Genomic DNA, 25891 nt, shown 5'->3' with positions numbered 1-25891 from the left:
ACTGGCACAATACGGATTCAGCATTATACTAAAACCACGACATAATGGATTTGTGTTTGGATAGCAGAACAGAGCAGGCCATGGGAAGCCAAATGAAAACTCAGAGAGAGAAAGTGAACCATAAGGCTGTCTCAGAAAAGAGATGATAATGTGGACTTCGACATGGCTTGGTGAAATATTAGAGAGAGTAACAACACTTCAGTCAAAGAGGCCTTTGGTCTTTGCTAGTCAAAGCAGAACACGCCATGTTTTGATGACGAATGATCAAAATTGTTAGATCCAGGCAGGGAGCCAAATTTCATTGGTTGTAGGATCCAAGGCAAAGAACGGAAATGACAATAAAAGGCTTGCAGAAGTAGCAGGACCTAGTAGAGGTTTCGGAGACAAAGAAGGTGTTATTTCATTAACTTTTATTAAGTTTACTCTAAATTAAACTATGCACCTGACATTATGTTATTATCGTTCTTTTCGACCTCAGATCAATTTCTCAGAAGTAATATTCAAGGAAAATGTTATTATGTAAATAATTTATAATAAGTCTACGTCCTTTCCATCAGACCCACACGCCTACTAAATGAATAAGTTGATAATAACACCACACAATTATCCGATGCACACAAGATTTTGGTCGGAAAGCCCAGAGACCTAGGCTTTTTATAATTTATTAAAATACGTGTATCTTAAACAAATAGGTTCCGAGTGTACGATTTTGATTCACCTGATTCAGAGTGGTGACCATTGGAGAACTTGTGTGAACATGGCTATGAACATTATAGTTCCACAACAGCAGGTAATTTCATAACTAGCTAAGCAGCTTCTAAAGTAAGGGCTCTTACAAATGGATTTAGCGGCAGGGATGTATTTCTGTGCCAAAGTTCCACTAGCATACACTGCCTTTATGTTCAGTTCCCAATTATAACCTCAAATCTCCTCACTTTAGCTCCGTTTGTAACATGTCGCTATGAAACAAAACAAATCTACATAGACAATAATAAGTTTCAAGTATCTATAGTAAATATATAAGTCTGTAAAACCGCCACGGTGGTCTAGCGGTTAGAACGCTGGCACTGTAATCCTGGGGTCCCGGGTTTGATTCCCGGTGGTGCCCAAATTTATAACTTGTGTTGGGCAAGGCCGTGGTCCAGGTATCACGGAGGTTTCCTCCGGGGGCTTCCCCGGTTTCTCCGTGGCATCCCAACAATTACTTCACATTCATCATCATGTACATACAGAAGAAGGCAATGGCAAACCACTTCTGAATCATCTGCCGAGTAAACGGACCTGTCGTCAGACAGAACACTAATAATAATAATAACAGCGTAATAATAGTGTTAAGTGTTAAAAGAAGTTCACAGGACATAAATGCTGGTATTACTGATGGTAGAATATTAAGAAAGTGCTAAATTGGTGCGACCAGTAAGGCATGATGTTCTTAATAAATTTCGTAAAAATTTGTCAACTATTAATACATGTTTCTCCTTACTAACAGGTTAATAACAACATATTTCTTTTAGGTTCAAGATATTTTGCTGGGGCTTTTAAGAAACCCTACGTGAGACCTAAGAACATGATGACAACGAGAATGGCATCACAAGGCCTGTTCACCATTCGGAAACCAGGCTTAAGTTACTTCATCGAACTTACTATGTCTTGATAACTGATATTAGCTTAAGAGATGTATAAATTCCCGGTCTTTCACGGAAGCCTTGGTTCATAATCGTTTCCTTAAAAGCCCACCACTGGAACTTATTCTAAGCGAGCTGAATCCAGTCCACAAACTCACACCCTTAGATCTATTTCAACATTTCCCTCCAACTTATGCCTCAGTTTTCTAAATGAACTCTTTCAGAGTTTCTGATAAAATACTTAAAGCACCGAGACTGAAGTAACACATGAAAGAACTGTTTAAAAAACTGCTATTAACACCACTTCCGGCGTTAGTGTTTATCCTGGAACCAGGCTTGAAAGCATCTGATCCGAATTAGCTGCAGAATACAATTAAGTTGTGAAAGCGCTGCACCTAACCACAACTTTCCGTTTATAAGGCCTGCAATGGGATGGATGCCTCACCAACCAGTTTGCCAACACACAGCCGTCTCAACCCTAACCCCCCCCCCCCACCCCCCCAGAAGTGCGGCCTCAGCAGCTGGACTTGTTCTCAAAACGGCTTTACAAGTACGCAAACCGTCTAACTATAGCGTTTTAAATGAAGTTTCAGAGAAATATCTCGAAAAGAGGTTCAAACTTGTCCATCATCCACTTTAAAAATGATTGATTGATTTTGGATTATTTAAAAACGCCGTTTTAACAGCAAAATTCAGATAGCGGCAAATGAGACAGGAAAATTATCATAAGTAGCGATAATGTTAAGTGTCTGAAAAGGAGCCGGTGTAATCTAATCTTATTTAAAATTACTGTGATCATCAGTGGTTCATGATAAGGAAAACACGAAAATCTCAGCCCGAATAGCGCAACAGTTCTGTCGAGATAATCAAAATATTCTAGATATTTCGCCCAATCTTACCAATGGCACTCTAGCATTTCATAAAACTAACAGAACTGTATTTGTATTCCTGTAAAAATTTATCACTTGCTATTCAAGTGTATTGCAGTTTGCAGCGTTAAGTATCTAGAAAAGTTCTGACACCTTTCGTAACACAATGTTCAGTAAGTAGGCTTGTAAGTCTGTAGCATCGACAAATAAATGTATCTTGGTGCAATGAATTTTGATTTTCTAACACTAAAGATGTTTTGTATCTCTGAACAATAAATTGAAATGCATTTTGTCTCCGTAGAAAAGTTGTAAATGTAACTGGCAATATGCTCTTGTACAATTACGAATAGAAAATAATTACATATGTGCAATAACAATTAATGTTCTATTAGAAGCTTTACACTCGTTTTGCTTCTCCGAATTAATGTTCTTACCTTCAATACAGAGAAACATCTGAAATCCAAGAACAAAATATTTCAAGATTCATCACGAACAACAGAATTGACAACCATTTATTTAATGGCTCGATATTTGTAAGATAATGATTGCTAAACGTGACAGTGAACTGTACATTCGCACAGCTTTGTGTTTTATAAATATCAAACCTCTAAAACAGTAACACTACAAATATGAACGTAACATAATACGTCACAGTAAATAGACAAATGTACGTAGACATGTACTAATTTTGTATAACGTGATTACATTTACTGACGGGATTTTTCCCAAACACAGTTTAATTTATAACACTACAACATGCATACAACTTATTATAATCCGTTCAATTACGCAAAATCGAAAGAGATTAATTTTATTGGTTGGATGAGATTTCTGGGAGACGCATCTAAAGGTAGACAATTAAGAACGAAATATTCTGTTGAACTCAGCCGGGCATTAAGTTAAATGAGACGCATTTCCTAAGGTCTTTACTCTTCGTTGATAATAAAAATTATCTTTCAAAAATCGGAGAAAAATTTACAAAAGTCCCTTTTTAACCTGCAAAACCCCGATGATCAGTTTGATAAAAACACAATCGGATAACCATGCCACAAACGGTGTTCGAAAAATACATACGTATTAAAATATCGATTGACACAAATTAAGCTTCGAATGTCGAGTACAGGCTATGAAGCGCTTTCGAGATAATAGAGTGTCCAACCTAATTTCGGTATAACCAAAACTCTCATTTTCAAACACAGTCTGAGAAGCAATATCATCGTAATTAATATATGTACATATAAGTTCTAAAGAATTTATTTTTACATTCGGGCTACGGAAATGACTTATCTACCCTGACCTTACCCACCCACATTTTATATGTTTTCGGAATTTATAGTGAATGTTAAATAAATCCTCTTAATATATTTATTTCAACTCTCACGCCCACTTTTAAATCATATGTGTAATAATCATAAATAACATTAATTTACACAACTCATCAAAATATCAATAGAGTGAACGAGATGATTCCTCCAGCTCGCTCTACAGGCACCGCAATGTAACTACTGTACTCGTATATTGTTCTTAAGCAAAACAGATAATCGAATGCACTGTCCAAAACGTTTAAAAATGAACATATAACTTCAACGGGCACTGAAGCTTCCCAAGAGTAGATTCAACCAATCACGTAAAGGTTGAGACAGCTAGACAGCGGTTCAGTTCTTTCGGCAGTGGGTGATTTCACCATGACCTGCAACAGCGCGCTAAATTTCGTGGCATATATGTAACCGAAAAAATTTAAAAATATAAAGAGTATTGTGTCTGAATGTTACTATTGAAATGACTGACAAATCCAATGTATGAGATGAAAATATTTTGATATCGACAGAAACTGATAACGTAAGCAAATTTTAGAAGCAAATGCTGTGGCATGAAAATTGATGACATCACAAAGCGAAAGTGACGACATCACGCCATCTCGCCACAACACCTTTACACCACAAACAACACTTCAGGATTTGCCTAAGATGGCTACTCCCATGAAATAGAAACTGCGTTATAATATAATCAAAGAATTAATCAGTGTTCTGAAAACAACGACGGGTAACACGATTATGAATCTGGCATATCAAAAGGAAAATTAAATTCAATTAATTTATTTAACGTTTGCCAACAGCAAGAAGCCAATAACAGGCAAACACTGACAATACATATAATAATAATAAAATAATAATGAAAAATAGTACACAAACAGATTAACTAAACTTATACATGTACAGTATTAAATATAACAGCCAGATACAGGCAAACCCAAAATAGAAACAATATTATACACAAAGAAAAATAAATGAAGAAATATAAATAAAAGCAAATAATCCACATAGAAAAACACTGATATAAATGTAAAACGATAAAGAAATACAAAAAACGAATAACCAGTTTAGATCATCTATCAATACAACCTATCTAAATGTTAGGTTTTGTAACGTGTTATTGAAAAACCTGAGATAACCAGGGCTGCATATACGTTAACTGAATTCAGAGACGTGCTAGTTACAGCAGAGCAATTATAAATCATCACGGAATTCAATATTCGTGTCCACTGCAATATTACTTCAGAATAACAAATACTCCTTGAATCGTAGTTGAGCTTGTTCATGATAATGCTATTAAATTGTGTTAGATTGTGGTATAGTATAATATAATTTTATGCCCTTCAACAGAACGCCAGTCAGATGCAATTATCAGTTGCATTTGATCTGCGCGGTTTGTCAACATAAGGCCTTCACTAGGCCATTACAGGTCGGCATTTGTTTCGTTACAAAGCTTTGGCAGATCAGTCGCCCATGTCTGAGAGCACCAATCTGCTTGATTACATCACCAGTTATGCTGGCAGCACTGCGACATGTACTACCTCATTTCGAACACAAAGAAAAAAAGGACATTCTTTGCATTACTGTACAGAGTGGAACTTTTATAAATCTACCATGCGGAAACATGAAATGCTTCTCTGCTACGTATAATTACCTGACTTTTACACAGGGAATACGAAAAACAATTTAATGAAGTAAAATTTGTAACAGCGCAGAAGCTAGAATGAATGAACCAACCACAGCTATGGCGTTTCGGGGGTTTAATTGCAATTATGTTCGACACTGTTGACTGCCAGAAGCGTACTTAATATACTGACGTTTCGAGACGTGCCATGTTGATTCTTTAACATAGCCCATTTCCTGAGGTTATTTAGATCTAATATAGAGTCTGCCCTACACGATAATTCGAGTCTTCGTTTGTAATTATTATAGACCATTATCCATAGCCTGAGGTATATTTAATATAAACAATGTTTAATTATTCTGTTTTCAATTTTGTGCAACATCGTTGTACGATTTTTTCGGCATTAGGCTCGTAGTTTTGGTGGTAACTATCCATTTCGCGAGCTTTACTTTAAAAACGTTTATACGTTTAGGAAGCTAAATTACGATTATATTGTTAGATACTGCAAACTGCCTGAATTATATTTTATAATAGACGTTTCAGAAGTGGTTACACTCCCGTCTTTAAGTTTCTGATTGCCAAATATATGTTTGAGTAAACTGGAAGAATCTTGAGAGGCTAGAGCTGTGAAGTGTAATTTGCAAAATCTGTGTAACTTAGATTCTAACCAAGTTGTAATCATTATATTTGAACGAAACATTAGCAATTAAGAAAATAAATGTTTCTACTGCTATTACGCATTCAACGTCTCTGATGAAATTCATGATTTGTTTATTCAGAATTAATATTATTTAAATCTATCATCTACACAAATTTGTCTGTGAAGCGTAATGCGAATATGCATATGTAAACCAACAGATCCTTTTAGAATAAATAAATATAAAACAATACCATACACTCTAATGTACAAATAACAGAATGATATACGTAAGACACACAGTAACATAACGTACAAAGTAAACACAGAAATTTCAACAACAAGAAGATCAATTGCAAATCCTAGGCAAAGATGGAATATTAATATCAAAACCAAAAAGCAGAATATGAGGGTATGTTTTGAATTCATGTAGTTAAATATATGGACAAGGGGCATGTTCTTGACAACATGGTATTTCTGAGTAGGATCTGAGGTTCTTACGACTTTGAGTACGAAGATGGCTGTCTTCTGGTTTATATGAAGGAGGCAGCAAGGACATGTGAAACGTCTGTAAACTTCTAGTAGACTACACGGCGCTACAACCCAGAAGACAACCATCGACGGAATTACTGATCCGGTTACATAAAGAGTGGGAAATTTCTTAACGAGCTCCGTCACTACACATTCTCAACCGTTGAAAAGAAAAAAAAATATTGTTCATCAGAAAAATATATTTAATTTTTATTACCAAATTACAGTTAGATTTGAATAAGACGTTACATTTAATGATGCTTTTCAATTCCTACTTTCACATTTCGTAATGTACATGTGGATCTACACGCTATGCATTCCATCGACTTAAAATGCCGATGGCTTCACTCGCTTTTAAGTTCACGAGTATGTTTCATCGAGAGAAACATAACTGGGGTATTTTATATTACACCGCGTAAAGACAGTCCGACGCAATGGAAAGTCCCTGTTTTCATGTGGATGGGAACAGTCCCTCCTCTTTGGACTCTTAATACCCACACAGGTACTACCACGTTGTTCTAAAAACTTTTCGCATGAACTTTCGCGAAGAGAAAGTTTGTTGTTTAAATTGCAGTACGTAATGACTTACACTTCGTAACGTTCCAAATATCTTGAGATGGACAAATTCATTTGATGTAAAGTTTCTTTTTATAATATGGAAATTGGAAAACTTTAAAATGAATTCTTCATAGGGGCATTCTACTTCAAGTTGTGTATGAAGATTTAATTATCCCATGAACGAGATATCGGATACAGTTATTTTACAAAATTGTCTCATGTAATATAAAACATGGTTGTACACATACACGTAATAAAATAGAAAATAAATAACTTCCAACGGAGAACTACTTTAGTTCCTCAAAGCAGACGCTTACCGTTGGATACTTAATCTCCCATGCGAAAATATTGTAAAGATTCAGTTACTTGTGCCTTATTTAACAACGTGTTAGAGCATCAGATTATAAAGCAACGAATAGGTTGATTAATGAATAATAAATACGAAATTTGAAGTTCGAGCAACACTCAGTAGGAATCTGTTATACTTTATGCCGCGGAATTAACACAAAGATTTTTACTGTCGCCAACTTTATTGATAAAACTCCCGGTCTGTTCTGGTTACAAGCATAATATGTAAGATCTGAAGATGAAGACAGTATGTTTCTCAGAAATGTTGGTATCTTCCTACAAGTCTACACCGTGTTACAACCGAGAAGACTAACATGGAATTGATTTCCTTATTATTACCACGGTTTGGGCAACCCAAAGCCTATACCGGACACAAAATTATATTTTCTAATTATCTTAGTACAAATGTATATTTATTACACAATTTTGTTATATTTAACATCTGCGCGTATTACAAAGTACCGTGTAAAATGAATGAAAATATTTGGACACCAACAGAACGGTTGGGCACAACGCAAAAACGAAATAACTGAAATAGCCCCACTGTTGAACTAGAACCGCTTTAACTGTACTAATTTTATTTATATAATATTTCTTTCTCTTTCCGCTTAGACCCCTCTGGAAGTAGAAAGTATCTCCCCAGGGGCACATGTATATTTCTAAGAAACTCCCCAACAGATAATGGAAAAAGTCCGAGATAAAGTCCTCGGAGTTACGCAACAGGTCAACAAAACCTTACGGTAAGACGAAGTGGCTGAGGAGGGCTGAGCTTGAGAAACACACAAAAAACCTTTAACGTGCCTTAAAGCGTCTAAAGAAAAGAGTAAAAACAAGATGAATGTAAATTACCTTCTCAACTTTCAAAAGTTACAGTGCAGTCTGTATAAATTTCGTATGATTTGCATATTTATTAATATTTCCTCAGTAACTAATGGGGTTTGAAATTTAGTCCGTTGTAACTTGGATCCATTGAATGACGGCTGGCAGCCGGTCATGATCCAATATTAAAGGGACAGGTTTGATCTTTTGGAGACTTCACTGGTCTTTGCGTGTCTGAAGAACCATTTCAACAAATTTCGCATGGTACACCTTCAGTAGCCAATACAGGAAGATTGACACCGTAGTCAAAAACTAAGAGTCATCAGAAGAACGTCAATTTTTAAACTTCATTGCTCGATTATGTATCAATACTGCAATGAAATTTATGATTTTATTAATAATCCTGAATGAAGTCTGATTAATGAAATTGTAGGTTATACGATACAGTTATGCTAAAAGTTGTCTACCATCTGTGGTACATTTTATATAGTCCCAGACGACGTTTCATGAGTTAGCTCAAATACAGTGAGGACGGAAAGTAACATTAAAATATTTATTAATTAATAAACACACAATATTACTGTGACTATACGAAAAGCCCATGAAGGTCACAGTGTAAACTGCTCGCGTCAGTCCATCAGTTGTCTCCAAACAGTCGATGTTGAAGAATGACTAGGTAGTATTTGAGGTGAGTCCATATATGGGTGTCTTCTGGGTTGCTGCCTCCATCATCAGGGCTATTCTAACGATGGAGGCAGCAAGGACATCTGAAACGATGGTAAATTTCTACCAGACTGCACGGCGTAAGAACACAGAAGACAGCCATCTTCAAAAATATCTCTTTTATAAGACTAGCTATTCTTCATTGTCGAACACTACATGGCATCTCGTTCTTCCTGAACTTGCCAGAATTTTTCTGGGATACACCTCTTGATTCTCCTGTGCCAAACAAATCGACAGTCTCGTCTGCGTGTCAGAAATGTCGCTGACAAACGTTTTCCTTCACGCGCAAGCTCTGAAGTAGCAACTGGTTTCCCACTGAAAAATAGGTATTGTTGAATGTGAGCTGCTGTTTCCAGTTGCCTTGGTCCAAACCCGGCTTAATAGTTATGTAGCTCTTAGCTGTCTCTTGATGCACAAACCCTGCTACCTTATTGTATTTCTGTGTACAATATTTTTCAGTCAAAAGTCTGCATCCACTAGTGATGTGCTCAATAGTATCAGAAACGTGGTGCCATTAAAAATATTTATTATTATATTATTTGTGTTAAATCTTAGCTGTGTTATCTTTAGATAGAGTTCAGAGACAACTTTATCACTGTTGATTTTGGCGACGAAATATAACGACTTGCATTATTTTAACATTTACATTAAAACAGGGGCGAACAAATGGAGACAGACGTATTTTGCGTCTTTATACGAGCAGAATGCTTTGGTGTGAATTCCTACCGATGCTGCAACCCAAAAGACCATCATCGACATCTTCAACATAGTGAGAAACTGAAATCTAATAAACCTAATGAGTTTGTTCCACAACCGGATTTACTTTGAAAAATGTTTCTGGAGTTCTTTTGAGTTTTGCGCCCACAAGACAAATGCAGACTAAAATACAACTCCTCTAACACGATTTGTACTTTTCTAGTGAAAATTATTTTCAACAAAATAATAGCACTATGAAAAAAATCCTTTATTTCTTTGCCAGAAATTTCATGCTTCCAGCTTCACAGAAAGCATGTTTTGCGTATGTTTGTTCTGCGTGCAAAACATTCAGAAACTGCGGTCGCAATGTGAAAAGGGACATGGCGTAAGCTGTTTTTTAAAAGAACTAGAACGTAACACAAGCAGTCAGTATAGTGACTGACTACGAACTGGACGACGGGGGTTAAATCCCCGGTAGCGGCAATAGATCTTTCTTCTAGCCTCCGCATCCAAACCAATTGTGAGGCCCACCCAGTCTCCTGTCCAATGGGTACCGGGGTCTTTTCCCGGGGGTAAAATGCGGCCGGAGCGTGACGCTCACCACTCACTCCCATCTACTGTCGAGGCTAAGAATGAGCAGGACCTATACAACTTCTCCCCTAGAACGCCTACAAGATTTACAGCTATATACTCACACTATGTCAGCCGAAATATATTTAACCCTTCAAAGCCCTCCTGCTTCAATAATCAATTACTCTTTATTTTGTATGATTCTCAGTCAAAACAGGTATTACTTTCTCAAACAACATCAAACAACTGGTCTTTGTAACAGTGAAGAGTTCTGTTTTCTTTGCGGTAGGAACTGAAGTCTTAAACATAATTTAGACTTACGTCGGCTTTAAAGAGCTAATGAATAAGGTGTGCCATTGACCACAATGACACCTTTAAGCATTTGGTCAAGACCACTGAAACAATTATAACGCAAAACTAAAGCAACTATATTAATGGTCTTTCAGTCTACGTGAGTGTTATCTACCTTAGTCTAATTCTATGATTTGTGGAAGCTTTAATGAAGGGGTGTGAATGGGGTAGTGATGGCGGTGTAAATATAGAGTCTAGTACATACGCATATTAGTTTCCTTTGTTATAAAAGAATAGTCTGAAATTAAAAAATAAAACGAAACCTCGCCTGACATTTTACACGCCAGAATACACTCTACCTGTTAGAAATGTTAACCAGTTTAAAAAAATGCAGAATAAAACTGTTATCACCTACAAGATTATTTTTCGAATAGAAGAAAATGTTTTTGAGAAACGCAAGACGAATGGAAATAGAATAGACGGTCTATTTATTACGTTGACTGACTACGTCGTACTTATCGCAAGATATCGCTGAATTTCGTTGTCGATACGAATATTGTACTGACGCTGGTGGTAGTCAGCCAGTCCCGGGGGGCGGGGGTAGATAACGCATAAGGCGCCTTGCTGTCCCTTCGCCGATAACATCCTCCCAACCCTCTCACTGCGTTCGCAGATATTTTGCGTCCAGCATTATAACACTGTACTAGCTAATGCAATAAGACGATTGACAATGCGGGAGTTATGATGTCAAACATAAGGGACTGAGGAAAATCATTAACATTTTCAATTTTAGGTGGTCTCCCAATGGGATTTTTTTTTAGTGTTCTGTCTGACGACAGGTCCATATGAACAGGATCCTTCCATCCTTTTCTCGGACTGGGACCTGTTCATATACGATCTTGGCAGATGATCCAGAAGTGGTTTGCCATTGCCTTCTTCTGTTTGTGAATGGAGTAATTGTTGGGATGCCACGGAGAAACCGGGGAAGCCCCCGGAGGAAAACTCCGTGTTGCCTAGACCACGGCCTTGCCTAACACAAGTTGGTGTTAGAACAGGATAAATATATAATGATACACCGCGGGAAGCATTACTGTTGTTGAATAAAAATTTTCTTGGATATTATCCATCGTCTAGTAAATATAAAACGTAAAAACGACGTTTCGGAGATGGAACTCTATCTCCGTCTTCAGGTTCCTACACAGTTGGGCCCACTAGATAGAGCTAATCCCTATCTCCGGACAAAGTAAAAAAGTGAAAGTCCCAGAATAAAAAGGCATTACCACACCATCCATCCATGGGACGTAATAGAATAGTATGTATAAATCAAAATTCATAAACACGATAAAGCCTAAAAAAAAAACTCACAAAAGGTGGGAATAAATACACATGAATATCAGCTCGAAATTCGATGCCCAACTTGGATTTCTTTGTCCGGAGATAGGGATTAGCTCTATCTAGTGGGCCCAACTGTGTAGGAACCTGAAGACGGAGATAGAGTCCCATCTCCGAAACGTCGTTTTTACGTTTTATATTTAGTAGACGATGGATAATATCCAAGAAAATTTTTATTCAATTGACTCTTCACCATCGTCAAGAAGTTTTAGATTTTATTACTGTTGTTACTTGGTTGAAAAACTGCAAGCGAAAATTACAACTCCGAAAAGTAATAATTTCGTGTATTTAGCTACATCCACTAATTTTAGTTGTTACAGCTCTCTCTGAAGTAACCTGTAACGCCCTGAAGCTCGGACAGACATGCGTCTTGCTACTGTGAATGTTTTTGTCGCCAAAAGTAGAGTTAACTTGCCCATATCTCAACACACGCCGCCTCGAATGCCGAAAGAAACTTTCTGCGTCTTTTACATTGGGAAGTGGTGACAGATGTACGACGCCAGACTCTGCAGTTTAATGGGTTCACCGGCCTCACGAACACAAGTCAAGAGGTGGCTGACCAAGCCACTTTACAAATGAATGTGGTCCAGCTCATTAGCCTGGATGTCACCCAACCTCCTACTCTTCATTACTGTGGAGACGGAAAGCGGTCTGCCAACAGCTGACGTCACTGCCTGCTCCACAACGCATGCGCTGATCAGATACATGCACGAGATGATTCATCTCCTACTTTCTGTTGACTGCGGGATCCACCATTTCGGCTAAATGAGCATTCAGGAATGGAATTTTGAGATTTATTTCGGTAAAAATTTGAATTGTGGTCTTGTGGATCATGAACTCGTGTAGCCCTATACCAGTTACTTAGGGCCTCAATAGTCAGATTACACTTTTACAATTATTAACTGTACACAAAGAAGAAGGAAGAATTAATATATTCTTATGTTATTTCAAAACTCGATACTTGTATTTAGTTACAAAGAACTAATAAATGATTTTAATATTGTATTTCGGAGAAGTACATTTTTACACACTAAAAATTTACAAATTTTCTATTACGTAACAAGTAGGCATATTGTCTATAATTTCAATATCAAACTCTCCTTTTTGGTACAAAACATCCGAGACTTGCAAGTTTTGTATCTATGTATCAGATTTATTATGTAAAGAACGTGTCATTTAACCCTGTTCAACATACACGTAACATTCAGCATGATTTTCTTACTTCAGGCGTGAGTTTAGTTGTAATTCGAAATTGTAATAACTTATATATCTCACCACAATGAAACTCACACCAAAATACTTACGAACTTTTACTTGATACCCTAAGTTTTCCATCAATGAATCAGAAAATTCCTTCGCTGCAGCGTGATGGATGATAAAATGAATATACGAATAAAGTTAAATTTAAGTTTCTAGTTACATCTGATTAGTACAGGTAATGTAATTAATGTTTGAAGTTTATAGTATTCTACCGAAGAACGTGGTTTTGTTCAGCCTGAGATAATAAATGTTCGCCAGGTAAAATGACATATTATACAGATTTCCATTTTACTTCTACCTGAAATTGAAATTTATGAAAGGACTAGCCTCAATATCAGTTTTATGAAGAACTGTTTATGGAACGAGAGAAAAACATTGAGAACCTCATAACACCAGAAGTTCTTCGTCTGTTGTAAACATTCAGCGCATACTGCAGCCGACCCTATTATACCACGGTCAAACATGAGATCACGACTGGTTACTGACCTCACGCGACCGTCGATTACTCTCGTGTACGAATCTGTGACAAGTGAAGTATTGGTGCAACTTTACAGGGAAGGAATCAGCAACATAAACCCTTTCAGGTTTACGAACATTTCAGACGACAACATTAATCTCAAATGGGTCTGTTCGCAACATTACGCTGCAAATTGTCCTTCGACTACGTTTCTGCTTCCAAAAATTTCGTCGTAAGAAATACGTTTATAAATAATTAACTCCGAAACAATTAAGCCTCTAGATTAAATGTTCTTAACCTTGTAAATAGCTAATACGTCCGCCATTTATCGACTCCCGATCCACCGAGCTGTAAATAACGACGACCTATTAAAATTTCATACCAATTTCAGATACTGCAAATACCACTCACCTGTTATTGCAAAACAGTGATATACTAAATAATTATTCTAAGATATTTCTGATACTTTACTATACTCATTACTCACTTAAAATTTAATACTTCACAGAAACGGCAGCCATTTTTTTCTAGAGAGATATAATACTGACAACATATACATAAAACACATCGGCAGCCTACTCGTTGAGAATCTCTGCTATAAATCTAGGGTCCCTAACTTTTTCCAGACAAAGCGCCACATTGTGCCTTTGTTATCAACTACCAGGCCACAGGGTTTCAAATACGGATACGTTACTGAAATGCCTTGAATATATTAAAGAATGTTACGAATAAGCGCAAACATATTCAGAAATTATTCCTGTCCGATAAATTTCTTTAATAAATCAATCATCAGTGAGAAATCTGGCATTGCGTTTTATTTGAGTGAACTATAAATTTTCGGTTTCATTCTGTTGTTTTGATTCGCATGAATCTCTCGAAATGTTCATCAGAATAATCTACTTTATTCATTTTACATTATTCATTGCGCTGAAAAATTCTTCGCGCAGACAATTACTGCAAAATAATGACGACATTAACATGAATTGTTGACAGTTATTAAGTAACGTTTCTAATATAATGAGTTTCATAAAATATTACAAAAGTGTGCTTCAAAACACATTAGTGAACCGCGGGTTGAAAGCCTTTGCCCCAGACATTTGGTAAGAAACCGGTTAATCGCCAAGTTTATGTCTACACGGGGAGATACAACACGAAACAAAAGAATGCGCAACATTCGTTCTCTTTAATCCTTTTTCCTAGTACAGGGCCATAGCTTCATATTTAGTATGACGGAATTGTGATATTTGCTTTTCAAATTAATAAGGCTTCGTGGGCAGTGATGATAGTAAGAAATTGTTTATAACAGTAAAAGTACAAACATATAGCGCATGAAAATTGTTACATCCAGTCACTGAAAACAGTTTAAATTCTTGAATCAGTAGAAAGGCAATCTACACAAATTCTTTTTGTGCTGAAAATAATACAAAGTAATGTAAGACAAACATTACGAACTCAAAATGATTTTCTAAATATGTCACTACTATTATGACCAAAAATATAAAGTGGCAATATCCATAAAATTCATGCTGTCGTTTTTATACAATAATTATCTTCAAATACATATTGTGACTTTTAAGGGTATCAAGTATGAAAATGGCTGTTTCCTAATATTTTTGGGACGTGTACTCTGGTAGTTCAGAGGTGCTTGCTGCCTCTATCATCAGGACGATTGCAAGAACACCTAAAACGTCGACAAACGTCTACGAAACACGGTGTTACAACCCAGAAGACAACCATCTTTATAATCGTCGCCGTGAGAACGTGAAATCGCAACTATTAATTTCATCAGACATTTAGACCTTTCTTATGTCATTTTAATGCTGACAAGTTTTGTGTACAGCGCCCCAATATTCTCCAAAATTCGACGTACAGGTCTATTACCAGACATTTAACTTTTTCGCGAATTTATTTGTGTTATTATAACTGTTATCATTTTTAAATGTTATGTCCCAAAAGATTTTAAATTACATATCAGGCATGACAAGTATATATGAAAATATTTTAGGTTTTTCCATGCCTTCTTGCACCTCAGAAACGCCTACTGAATTTGCACTTTACGTAAGTATCGTGTTCACTTTACATTGTCAAATTAATAAACTTTGTGTACCGTACTTTGTCATATTCCAATACACCATCGCTATTCAACTTCACCCACAGCAAAGACCGAGGTACGTACCATATACTTCGCGTAGGTTTAACCTGCCACTGTAAATTACGACAGGCGCAAAGCAATACACAGCCAGTCATGAATGCAGAGCTTGCTGTAACGATTATGATGGCATCGCAGGTGGAGAGTTTTGCCCCAAAGCCCCCGTGCTTCAGGGTCGAATAAGGACGTCATAAACACGATGTGTGTATACGTACGTCGCTGAAGTGTGTTTATTTCAAACGTTTCAAAATCACTTTTATCGTAAAAATCGTTATGAATTGGGGTTTTAACGGCGATGATTACGAATATGGCGGTATTTTGGGTTATGGTGTCGAGTAGTCTGGTAGATTAACAACGTATCCAACATCAAGGATAATCGCCCTGTACCTCTGAAACGTCGGTGAAATTCTATCAGACAATACGATGCTACAGTCCAGAAGACATGTGCCTTCATTGGCATGTTAAAGTTCACTTTGTTATAGGAAAATTTTCAATTACCTAAGATTATAGTCGTTGTGGGGGGTGAAGTTTGTTATGTTATTCATTGATGTAAATAAATATTCTTTTATATTTTGCCTAAATCAGAAGTTCTGTGCTAAATCCAATTCCTTTCCTGGCTTTTTATCATATCATATCATATATGGACTAAACCTATCGTCCCTTCAAGGGCAGAATCTTTCATAATTCTTTCGTTCGTTAATTTACCTTAGTACGGGTAGGAGTACTGAAACGAGCATTATATAAGATCTGAAATCTTTTCTTTATATTCAGTCTATATACGTTGAAGAGGGGAAACCCTCTTACGATCGTGGAGTGGAGAAAATTAATGACCTTGAAAGGACAAGAAACAGTTGCAAGACATATTCACTATTTTAAACAAATAGGGCAAAGCGAGTGCAATGATATTTTAGCTCCACTTATAAATCGTGAGCAAAACGGATATATAAGAATATCGATTGTTAAAAAAACAAGTAGGTATCCGAGGGTTCGAATTCACCAGAAGTAAATGTAGACTGCTTATATCATCATGCGAATTCCCACGAGAAATTCAGAAATAAGTAAGAAACTTGTGTGGAATATGTATGACACTTTAGAAACATGCAAGTTTTCATCGGAGTAGTTTTCTAAGGCCCCGAGAATATTCAGAAACAGCTGACTTTTTCAAACCCTACTACGCAGTTCAAGAAGTCGCTTTACAAACGCATATAAAAGAAGACATTCCGATTTGTATTTTCAGATGTTACAAATTCACAGACGTTCTGAGCTTTTACACTGATCATAAAGAAGGAGAGAGGGAATTTTGTGATCTTAAACGAAGAGTCTGTATACAACTGACATCTTCGCTCAAGCGTGTAACATGCCACATAAATTCCTGTGATATTTTGTAAGCCTACAAAATAATTCCAGTTGTAAGGAAAAAACATGGAATACCGAGTGGGTGTAGAAATCAAGGATTACAAAGTAAGTTTCCTTACTCCAGATATATACATCTATTATTGGTGGCAGAACTACGCTGAAATCTGGGATCCAAATCTTGACATCTTCCCAACCAACGAAAAGAGCTTTAGCGCTGTTTTGCGTGAAATGATGGAAAAATACTAGACCCATTTCTTTCAGAAAATAAAAGGTCATGTACGCGTTAATGTAACAGCACACTGCTGTATCTGAAACTAAGTTACGTACGATAAAATCACGAGAAACAACAAAATTTCGTAGACCGCCAGCTGGCCAACATAAGTGCCGTGGAACAATATACGTTATTGTTAAGTTCTAAATCTAAAATAAGGTATCAAAGCAAATAATTCTTATGGAAAAGGGAAAAAGTGAATACCAAGAATGGAGACATAATTCAGTTTTAGCAGCTTCTCGATGTAAAAAGAGTAAACAACAGTATTACAGAAAAATAAATTCTGAAAACTACATCGGACATTTTACAAGTTATTAAAATGTTGGATTCTGATTGATTCTTCCCCATATGCACGAACGAGACACACTTTTTGAACGTAAATCTTTTGTCCATCGTTATAAAATTGTTTATGGGTGACAATATTAACGGAGTGCCAACAAGAGATGTCTTACTGCATGTAGTAAAATCTTGTTTTTTAAAGCGCAGATCAGATTTGCTGACGTAAAATTCATGCAAAAACTTACTTTTGCATTACAACATTTCTGAGTGGCACTAACTGTGTTGATTCGCTGTGAACAAATTTACATCAGCGACAAACTAAGAACCCATGTTTTTAAATACACTAATATAAGCGCGCTACATAGTCGCTTTATACTCGAACTTTTCATATGTAGGTATGAGCAAACTAAGTTCTCCTAGTCAAGCATCATCATTAAACTCAGTGAAATATTTTGGCTGTACAACATAAACGTCACATAAATTATAACTTATTTACACATAGAATTCCTGAGCAAGTCCCAAGGCAAATGTTTGCCTAAATATGTTTAGAAAGAAATCAGATGGGTTTAATTTCCACCAAGAAATAATATTTTCTACTCACGGTACATGTCAAGAGTAACGTTGGAGGTAAGTGGGCTGACAACGTCATTGTTGGACGCTTTGCACGTAAACACAGTGTTGAGATGGCGTCTCTCCAGCTTCTCCAAGCGCAGAACGTTTCTAACGCGGCGTTCGGACAAGGACTCGTCTGAGTTGTCGATCTCAATGCCGTCTCGCCACCACGTGACACGCGGCGTCGGACGACCTACAGACCACAAGGCAATACATTAATCTACACCCGGAGTTTCTATAAGAACCCCGCTAACCTCCTACAGTAAGGATCAGATTACTAGCGAGTTCTTGGCGCGGAGGTGAGGAGCAAGGTGATAAGCACTGCGCGCGCACCTCCATGCTTTTCCTATCCGTCCTAACCGGCCGTTCCGTGCACTGACCAGGCCGTGCCGAGTGCAACTATCCACAGCACTAGCGAGCTCAGCCAGCAAGTAATCTGGTCCCTACCGTACACACTGCAGTGCCTACTTATACTGAAACATTACAAATGTTCTATTACATACACTTTATTTATCACACATCACATTCAGTGATACCATAAACAAATTTCGGAAATCCACTGCACTGCTACTTTATCATAAATAAATGTACACTGCAAAGAACGCATAATGATATCACGAATTTTAGTACGAAACATAGTTTCAAAGCTTGTTTAATACTGTGATAATTTGCAGAATGTACTTTTGGCTTCAATTTCTGTGAGCTTGGATATAACTAGCTTTGAAATGAAATTCGTAGAGTACTGTATTTATCAAGTTATAGGGTGAGTTTTGGTGGCGAAATTTTCAACTACATGCAAAGGAGACATCCCAAACCCCACTCCCAGTCAGGGGTGAGAGACTTTGGTGTCATTTTGGTAAATATTCCTCTATAAATCTGGGTATCCGCTTCGTAGATTTCTAACTCTTCCCAGCTAACGGACGCGTAGTAAAACGCCACAGACTTAGATGCTGTAAAAATAAATTGTTTACTGTATGAGAATTCGTGGACCAGCAGAGGGGCTCTCTTACTGTAGTGGACCACTCTCAAGTGGTCAAAGACATAAAGGACGGATGTGCAGGTTTACAGAATGATGTTCCCAGCGGTGGAGGAATCGACTGCAGTGGGAGATGCAACTCCTGCTTGGAATGGTGGACTTGACTGATGGCCCAACAGAAGGCAGTCACATCATCTGTCTTACTCAGCTACACACGGGCAATGTTTTCAAAGGAAAATATCTCTTATTCAAATACTGAAGGCAATTTCCGCACTGACAGGCAGTATTGAGCTACGACGAAGAAATATTCAACGTTCCTCATGGAACAAGTGCAGTGTTACCGCCTGTAACCGTTTAGCAACTGTTTTTGTCGGGTATGTTAGGAGGTAGGTAGGTCTGGTCCCCCAAGGCGCTTGGACGGCTAACGGTTGAACACGGTGGAGCGTTGTGGACAAATACGTGTAAAGTACCAGCAGTAGGCTGCCTGAGGGGGGGAGGGGAGTGGTTTGTAAACCACGAAATAATTTAATGAAGTCCCGCTGATGTGCAGGAACACTTACCCTTTTCAGTTATTACTTCCATAACTAATGTTATCACTTAATATTTCCCTCCACACACTAAAAATACGTTTACAAACGCCCATAACTAAAACATATAACGTGTAACTTTAGTTATCGGGGAATCGGGGATTGGCCGAGTCGAATGACGATAGGTATCAAAAGGTTCGGCAAATATTGCAGTTACCATCTTCAGGGTGAATGTGTAGATTTTGGGCTTTTTTTAAATGCTTATGTAAGGTAGGTGATCCCTATACCAAGAGTATGACATGAAAGTGCCTTTCTGTTCGCTGGCTGGATGAAATGACATTTTGGGTCCGAGGCTTCAAACAGACTCAAATACAAGAAGCTTAAGAAAAGTTAATGAGATGAGTGAATATACGAAAATGGCAGGAGTTGCCTCACAAACAGATGGAAACTTGCAGAATACCAAACATTTAAGAATATAAATACACAAATAACTCATTACTGTCTACCTACACAAGAAGAGCTGATATAACATTTAATACATTCCACTAGGAACAGAAAGTCATGCACACATATTGAATTAGCTTGTGGTAGATGGGACTGAAATGCTCATTAGACTTCAACATAACTTCTGAGGTCATTACACAATACGACATGGTTACATTAGTTCACAAAGCTGTTGTTAGTCTACAAATAGAACATTAGAACAATTTGTATTAGTGAGTGAGAATACACAATTTATTCAGAATAAATATACCTTTAAAATTATGGTAACTATGCGCGATATTCGATACACTGAACTAACTAACTAACTAGATGGCTTACCGAACCCGAAGGTTCATCACCGAATTAACCAAAGCCCTCCACCGGACCCTGTCCTGGGCCAACAAAATCCAGTTTCCTTCAACTCCTATCTCCCATAGATCCCGCCTGAGATTATCCTCCCATCTACGTCTAGGTCTCCCCAGCGGTCTCTTCCCTTCAGGTTTCCCAACCAGTACCCGGTGCACACCTCTTGTCCCATCCATGCGCGCTACATGTCCCGCCCATCTCACTCTTCTCGACTTAATCACCCTCACAATACTGGGGGAGCAGTACAGATTTTTAAGCTCGTCATTGTGCAGTTTTCTCCACGCCCCATCGTCTTCCCTCTTAGGCCCAAATATCCTCCTCAACACCCGATTCTCAAACACCTGCAATCTGTGTTCCTCCCTCTGAGTGAGAGACCATGTTTCGCACCCATACAAAACAACAGGCAATATTATTGTTTTGTATACTTTAATTTTCAGGTTCTTAGAAATCAGACGGGAAGACAAAATATTTTGGACTGAGAAGTAGCAAGCATTTCCGGAATTTAGTCTCCTCCTAACTTCCTCACAAGTATCATTTTGATTTGTTATTGTTGTTCCCAAATATTTGAACTTTGTAACCCTTTCAAAGGATTTATTAGCCACCCTAAGATAATTTTGCCCGCCTGTCTTCTGATGACGAGATACTAACATGTACTTAGTTTTTTCTGAATTTACTTCCAGCCCCACTTGTCTACCAGCCTCTAGTAAAACTTCTGCGTTCCTCTTTATTGTATTTATATCGTCCCCCAATAAATTAACATCATCAGCATATGCCAATAGCTGATGTGTCCCATTCAATTGCAAACCCTCCTGCCTACCTTGGACCTTCCTGATGGCGTATTCTAGCGCAAAGTTAAAGAGCAAGGGAGACAAAGCATCTCCTTGTTTTAGACCGTTCTTGATGAGGAATGTCTCAGATACATATTTACCTACTCGAATTTTGCTGCAGGTTTCATTTAAGCACATTTTTATTAGACCCACTAGCTTCTTTGGTATACCAAATTCAATAAGAATATTATATAGCACTTCTCTCTTCACAGAGTCATAGGCTTTTTTGAAATCTATAAATAACTGATGTACAGTCCCACCGAACTCCCATTTTTTCTCTAGTATCTGACGAATGCAAAAGATCTGATCAATCGTTGATCTGTTTCGTCTGAACCCACACTGATGATCCCCAATAGTTTCATTCGCATATGGGGTTAATCTTGCCAAAAGAATGTTGGATAGAATTTTGTATGAGGTTGATAGCAGCGATATTCCTCGGTAATTACCACACTCAGTCTTGTCCCCCTTCTTATAAATAGGAATAATTATGGATTCCTTCCATTGATGTGGCATCTCTTCCTTATCCCAAATTAACTGAATAAGCTTATGGATCCTCATATGCAACCCTTTGCCACCTGCTTTAATTAATTCGGCCGGAATCTGATCAATTCCTGGAGATTTATAACTTTTCAACTTCCCAATGGCTAGTTCCACTTCATCTAAGCTAGGTTCTGGCACCAACAGTTCAGCTGTATGCATTTTAATCTGTCTAATATCACCAGTATTATGAACATTTAAGAGCTCGCTAAAGAAATTTTTCCACCTATTCACAATTTTTATTGGATCTGCAAGCAAATTGCCACTATCATCCTTTACCAAATTGGTCTGGGGTTGATATCCTTTCTTAAAGTTATTAATGCCTCTGTACAGGTCTCTGATGTTTTTTTCCTTATTATTTGTCTCAAGTTCAGCAATTTTGCCCTTCAGGTATTCCCTTTTCTTAGTCCTAAAGGTTCTATTAGCCTCACGTCTCACGTTACATAGATTATCCGCATTTGTTTTGTTTGGGTTCTGCAACCATTGAAATTTTGTTTGCTTCCTTCGATCTATTAATTTTGAACATTCTTCATCAAACCACGGTTTATTTTGCTTTCTCCTGTAGTATCCTAGTTTCTCTTTTGCTGAAATTTTGATGCAGTTTCTGACATTTTCCCACTCCCTGTTGATGTCCACACTTTCATTATCCTCATTTGTCTCTAAAATTTGAAACCTATTCGAAATTTCAACTTGATATTGTTCCTTTGCCTCTCCCTCACTTAATTTTTTCAAATCAAATCTTTCTGTGTCAAAATTTTGTTTAGTTCGTCTACTTACTGAAAGCCGCTCCCTCACTTTTGCTACCACCAGATAATGATCAGTGTCGCAATCTGCTCCTCTGAATGATCTCACATCAATTACATTTGTCTGCCTTCTCTTATCTACTAAAACATGATCTATTTGATTGTGTGTTCTGCCATCTGGGGAAGTCCAAGTGTATTTATGAACATCACGGTGTGGAAATTTTGTACTTTTTACAATTAAATCTTTTGACGTAGCAAAGGTCACTGCTCTGACGCCATTATCATTACTAAGTGCATGGAGACTCTCGCTGCCTATTGTGGGTTTGAAGACATCCTCCCTCCCATTTTTTGCATTGAAATCTCCTAGCAGAATTTTCATGTGATACTTGCCAAATGTATCAAATACTGATTCCAATTCTTCATAAAAGCTATCCTTGATATCATCGCTTTTGTCTTCAGTTGGGGCATGAACATTAAGGACAATGATGTCGCACCAACGTCCTTCCAAAATTACGTAAGACAACCTGTCACTAACAAATTCTACTCTCTTAACTGCTGCCCTAATTCTGCTATGAACAAAAAAACCCGTCCCTAGCTGATGATTGTCATTCCCCTTTCCATAGAAAAATGTAAAATTGTCCACTGGGATCGTGCCCTCCCCCTCCCATCGCACTTCCTGCACTGCCACTAAGTCTAACTTATAATTCCCTAATTCCCTACACACTGATTTCAGTGCCCCAGCCCTATAGAGGCTCCTAATGTTCCAGGTACCAAATCTCATGTCCTTTTTCAATTGCTGTGGTCGTGCCAAAGAGTCCGTCCTGATCCGAGGCTTGGTTGATTTTTTCGTAACACATATTTTTTTAAAGGTGAAAGGTTGTTAGCCCTACACCCAACCCCCAACCTGGAGGACCAGGGTATCACTCTTAGTCTAGCGCATCTCCTTAGACCTGTCCGGCTTGGGTGACCCTACCATGAGCCGAAGCTCAGGCCGGCATAGCACTAAGGGTCATTTGAGCACGCAAGCCTCCTCACCCGGCAGATTGCCTTCGACAAGGTGGTGATACCTTCGAGAAGGATATTCGATACACTGAGATAAGTTAAGTCGACTTAGGTAACAGGGCTTCACTCTCCCTACAAAAAAGAACTGTGGTCTAACATTGCATGAAGGGATAGTTAACTGCCATGGCAAGCAAACTTCCTCGCCACAACGTCTTTTATTGATACATGAAGGACGTACTTATAAAAGACGCTACCAGACATTGCAGCGAGCGAGGTAATAACAATCCAGCCTGTTGCCCGCCGATATATGCTGAAAGCTACATCCACCAGCTGCGTCAAAGAACTCACTCAAACACCAAAGACAAAGAAAGAGAGCGACAGAACACCTCAGCCAGCACGCCTCGCATTCCAACTGAATAAAGTAACCTAGTTCCAGCCACAGGTTAGCCACCGATTTTTAGCCTAATAGGAACATTCGACCTGGCAGATACATTGACGCGATACAATTTTGAGAACATAGGAATCTGGCAATTATGTCAACACGTTTCTCCGAAACCTTGGTATATACAGACGAGTTCACAGAACGTTGGAACACAGGATTTCAAGATGGAGGCTGTATGTTCCTCCAGAATGTAGGTATCTACCTACTAGTTCGCTTACAACCTAAATCAATATGTTCTTATCCTCTGTACCTATAAGTCTTGACGGGGTTACAACTCAGAAGGACTCCTGAAGATGTAGGCACTATATTTCTTCGAAACCGTATGTACCTACAGATCCACACCCGCCGACTGGAGAACCAGAAATCTCAAATCCATTTACCCCTTTATCTACGACGTTTCGTTTGTGATGAAATCACTCAATGTGAATCGAATTTATGGAGGCATTTCAAGTGCTACTGCCTCGTTCGATCACCTGTAATTGAGCATAGCGGATGCATTCTGTGCTCGACCTTCGTACCCGTTCACTGCCATCTCGTCAACTATGGGTGATCTGTAGACTGAATAGTGGTAGTCTGTGTGAACTAGCGTGCTTAACATTTATATTCCCTTATGAATGTATATACACGTACAAATACATACTACATAGGCTTGCCTTCATTTGACGAAAACATAAGCTTAAAGTCTTCTGGAATTATTACAAATATATTTCTCTAATTTCAAATAATCTCGTGTCAGAATTTTCCTAAGTAACTGCAATCTGAGCAGGTACTTACCCCCGGTGGCAACGCAGGTTATCTGAACGGTACTTCCTTCTGTGTACGGCCCGATCACACGCTTCTGATGCACATTCGTCCCGTTTTCGTCCAAGATTGCCAACTTCCTCGGCGGAACTGCAAATGCAAAGCGAGGGAAATTCATGGACTGCAAAATGTAGTTTCTGTTCATTACAGAAGTTATACTTGAACTGCACAACACGTTCATTCCTAACTTCCGCCTCCAGAAGAAAGAGTCATACACAAATTTAATTACTTGCATGTTATATTTTATATTTTTATGTTCAAATTCACAGAACTAAAATTATTTTTACTGATCATTATTCGAAATTCCATGATATTCTTATTGTTTATTGCAATCTTAGTAAACATTGTATATGGTTTTTCTCTTTGCACTGCTTTTTGTGATAAAATGTGTTGATACACGATATTAAGAACGTTTTACTACACATGAGATTTCGTATGATTTCTTTTTAACTTTTACACTTTTCTTTGTCGTGTCTTATGTCTTGCCTATTCATGAAAGGAAATAAGGTTTTGAATTATTCTGATTTTTAATACGCGGTCAAATGGAAAACAATTAAAACAAGGCACAGTAATAAACCATACTATTTATTTTATTTGTGATTCATTTAAAAAAACTGTTGGCATCTCAGACTATATAAAGTCAGATTGTAAAATAATTAATTAATAATTTTAAAAAATATTATGTAAGGGAGCGATCATGACCTATTTTAACTGGTTTCGTCGAATTTGTCAGACTAAATAAAGTATGAACTCTTTGGGCTGAAAGTTGAACCTAGAACTTGGTCCCGACCATAAAAGAAATTAATG

At 37.7% G+C, this 25891-nt stretch overlaps 1 protein-coding gene across 4 annotated transcripts in view; it reads right to left on the bottom strand.

Moving 5' to 3' along the window:
• Positions 1 to 25891, bottom strand: part of LOC110840276 (nephrin) — a 545495-nt gene that overhangs the window by 183452 nt on the left and 336152 nt on the right. For all 4 annotated transcript variants that reach the window (XM_087357910.1, XM_087357908.1, XM_087357909.1 and 1 more), the window contains 2 exons: positions 25058 to 25174; positions 18370 to 18573 (listed from right to left, as the gene is read on the bottom strand). In XM_087357910.1, the coding sequence (XP_087214036.1) occupies positions 18370 to 18573; positions 25058 to 25174 (321 nt within the window). The remainder of the gene's footprint in view (positions 1 to 18369; positions 18574 to 25057; positions 25175 to 25891) is intronic.

The sequence above is a fragment of the Zootermopsis nevadensis genome, unplaced genomic scaffold (assembly GCF_977971745.1).
Source record: "Zootermopsis nevadensis isolate Lab colony 2312 unplaced genomic scaffold, Znev_1.0 Znev_ptg000029l, whole genome shotgun sequence".
NCBI classification, from domain to species: domain Eukaryota; kingdom Metazoa; phylum Arthropoda; class Insecta; order Blattodea; family Termopsidae; genus Zootermopsis; species Zootermopsis nevadensis.
This window is presented reverse-complemented; position numbering and strand designations above follow the sequence as displayed.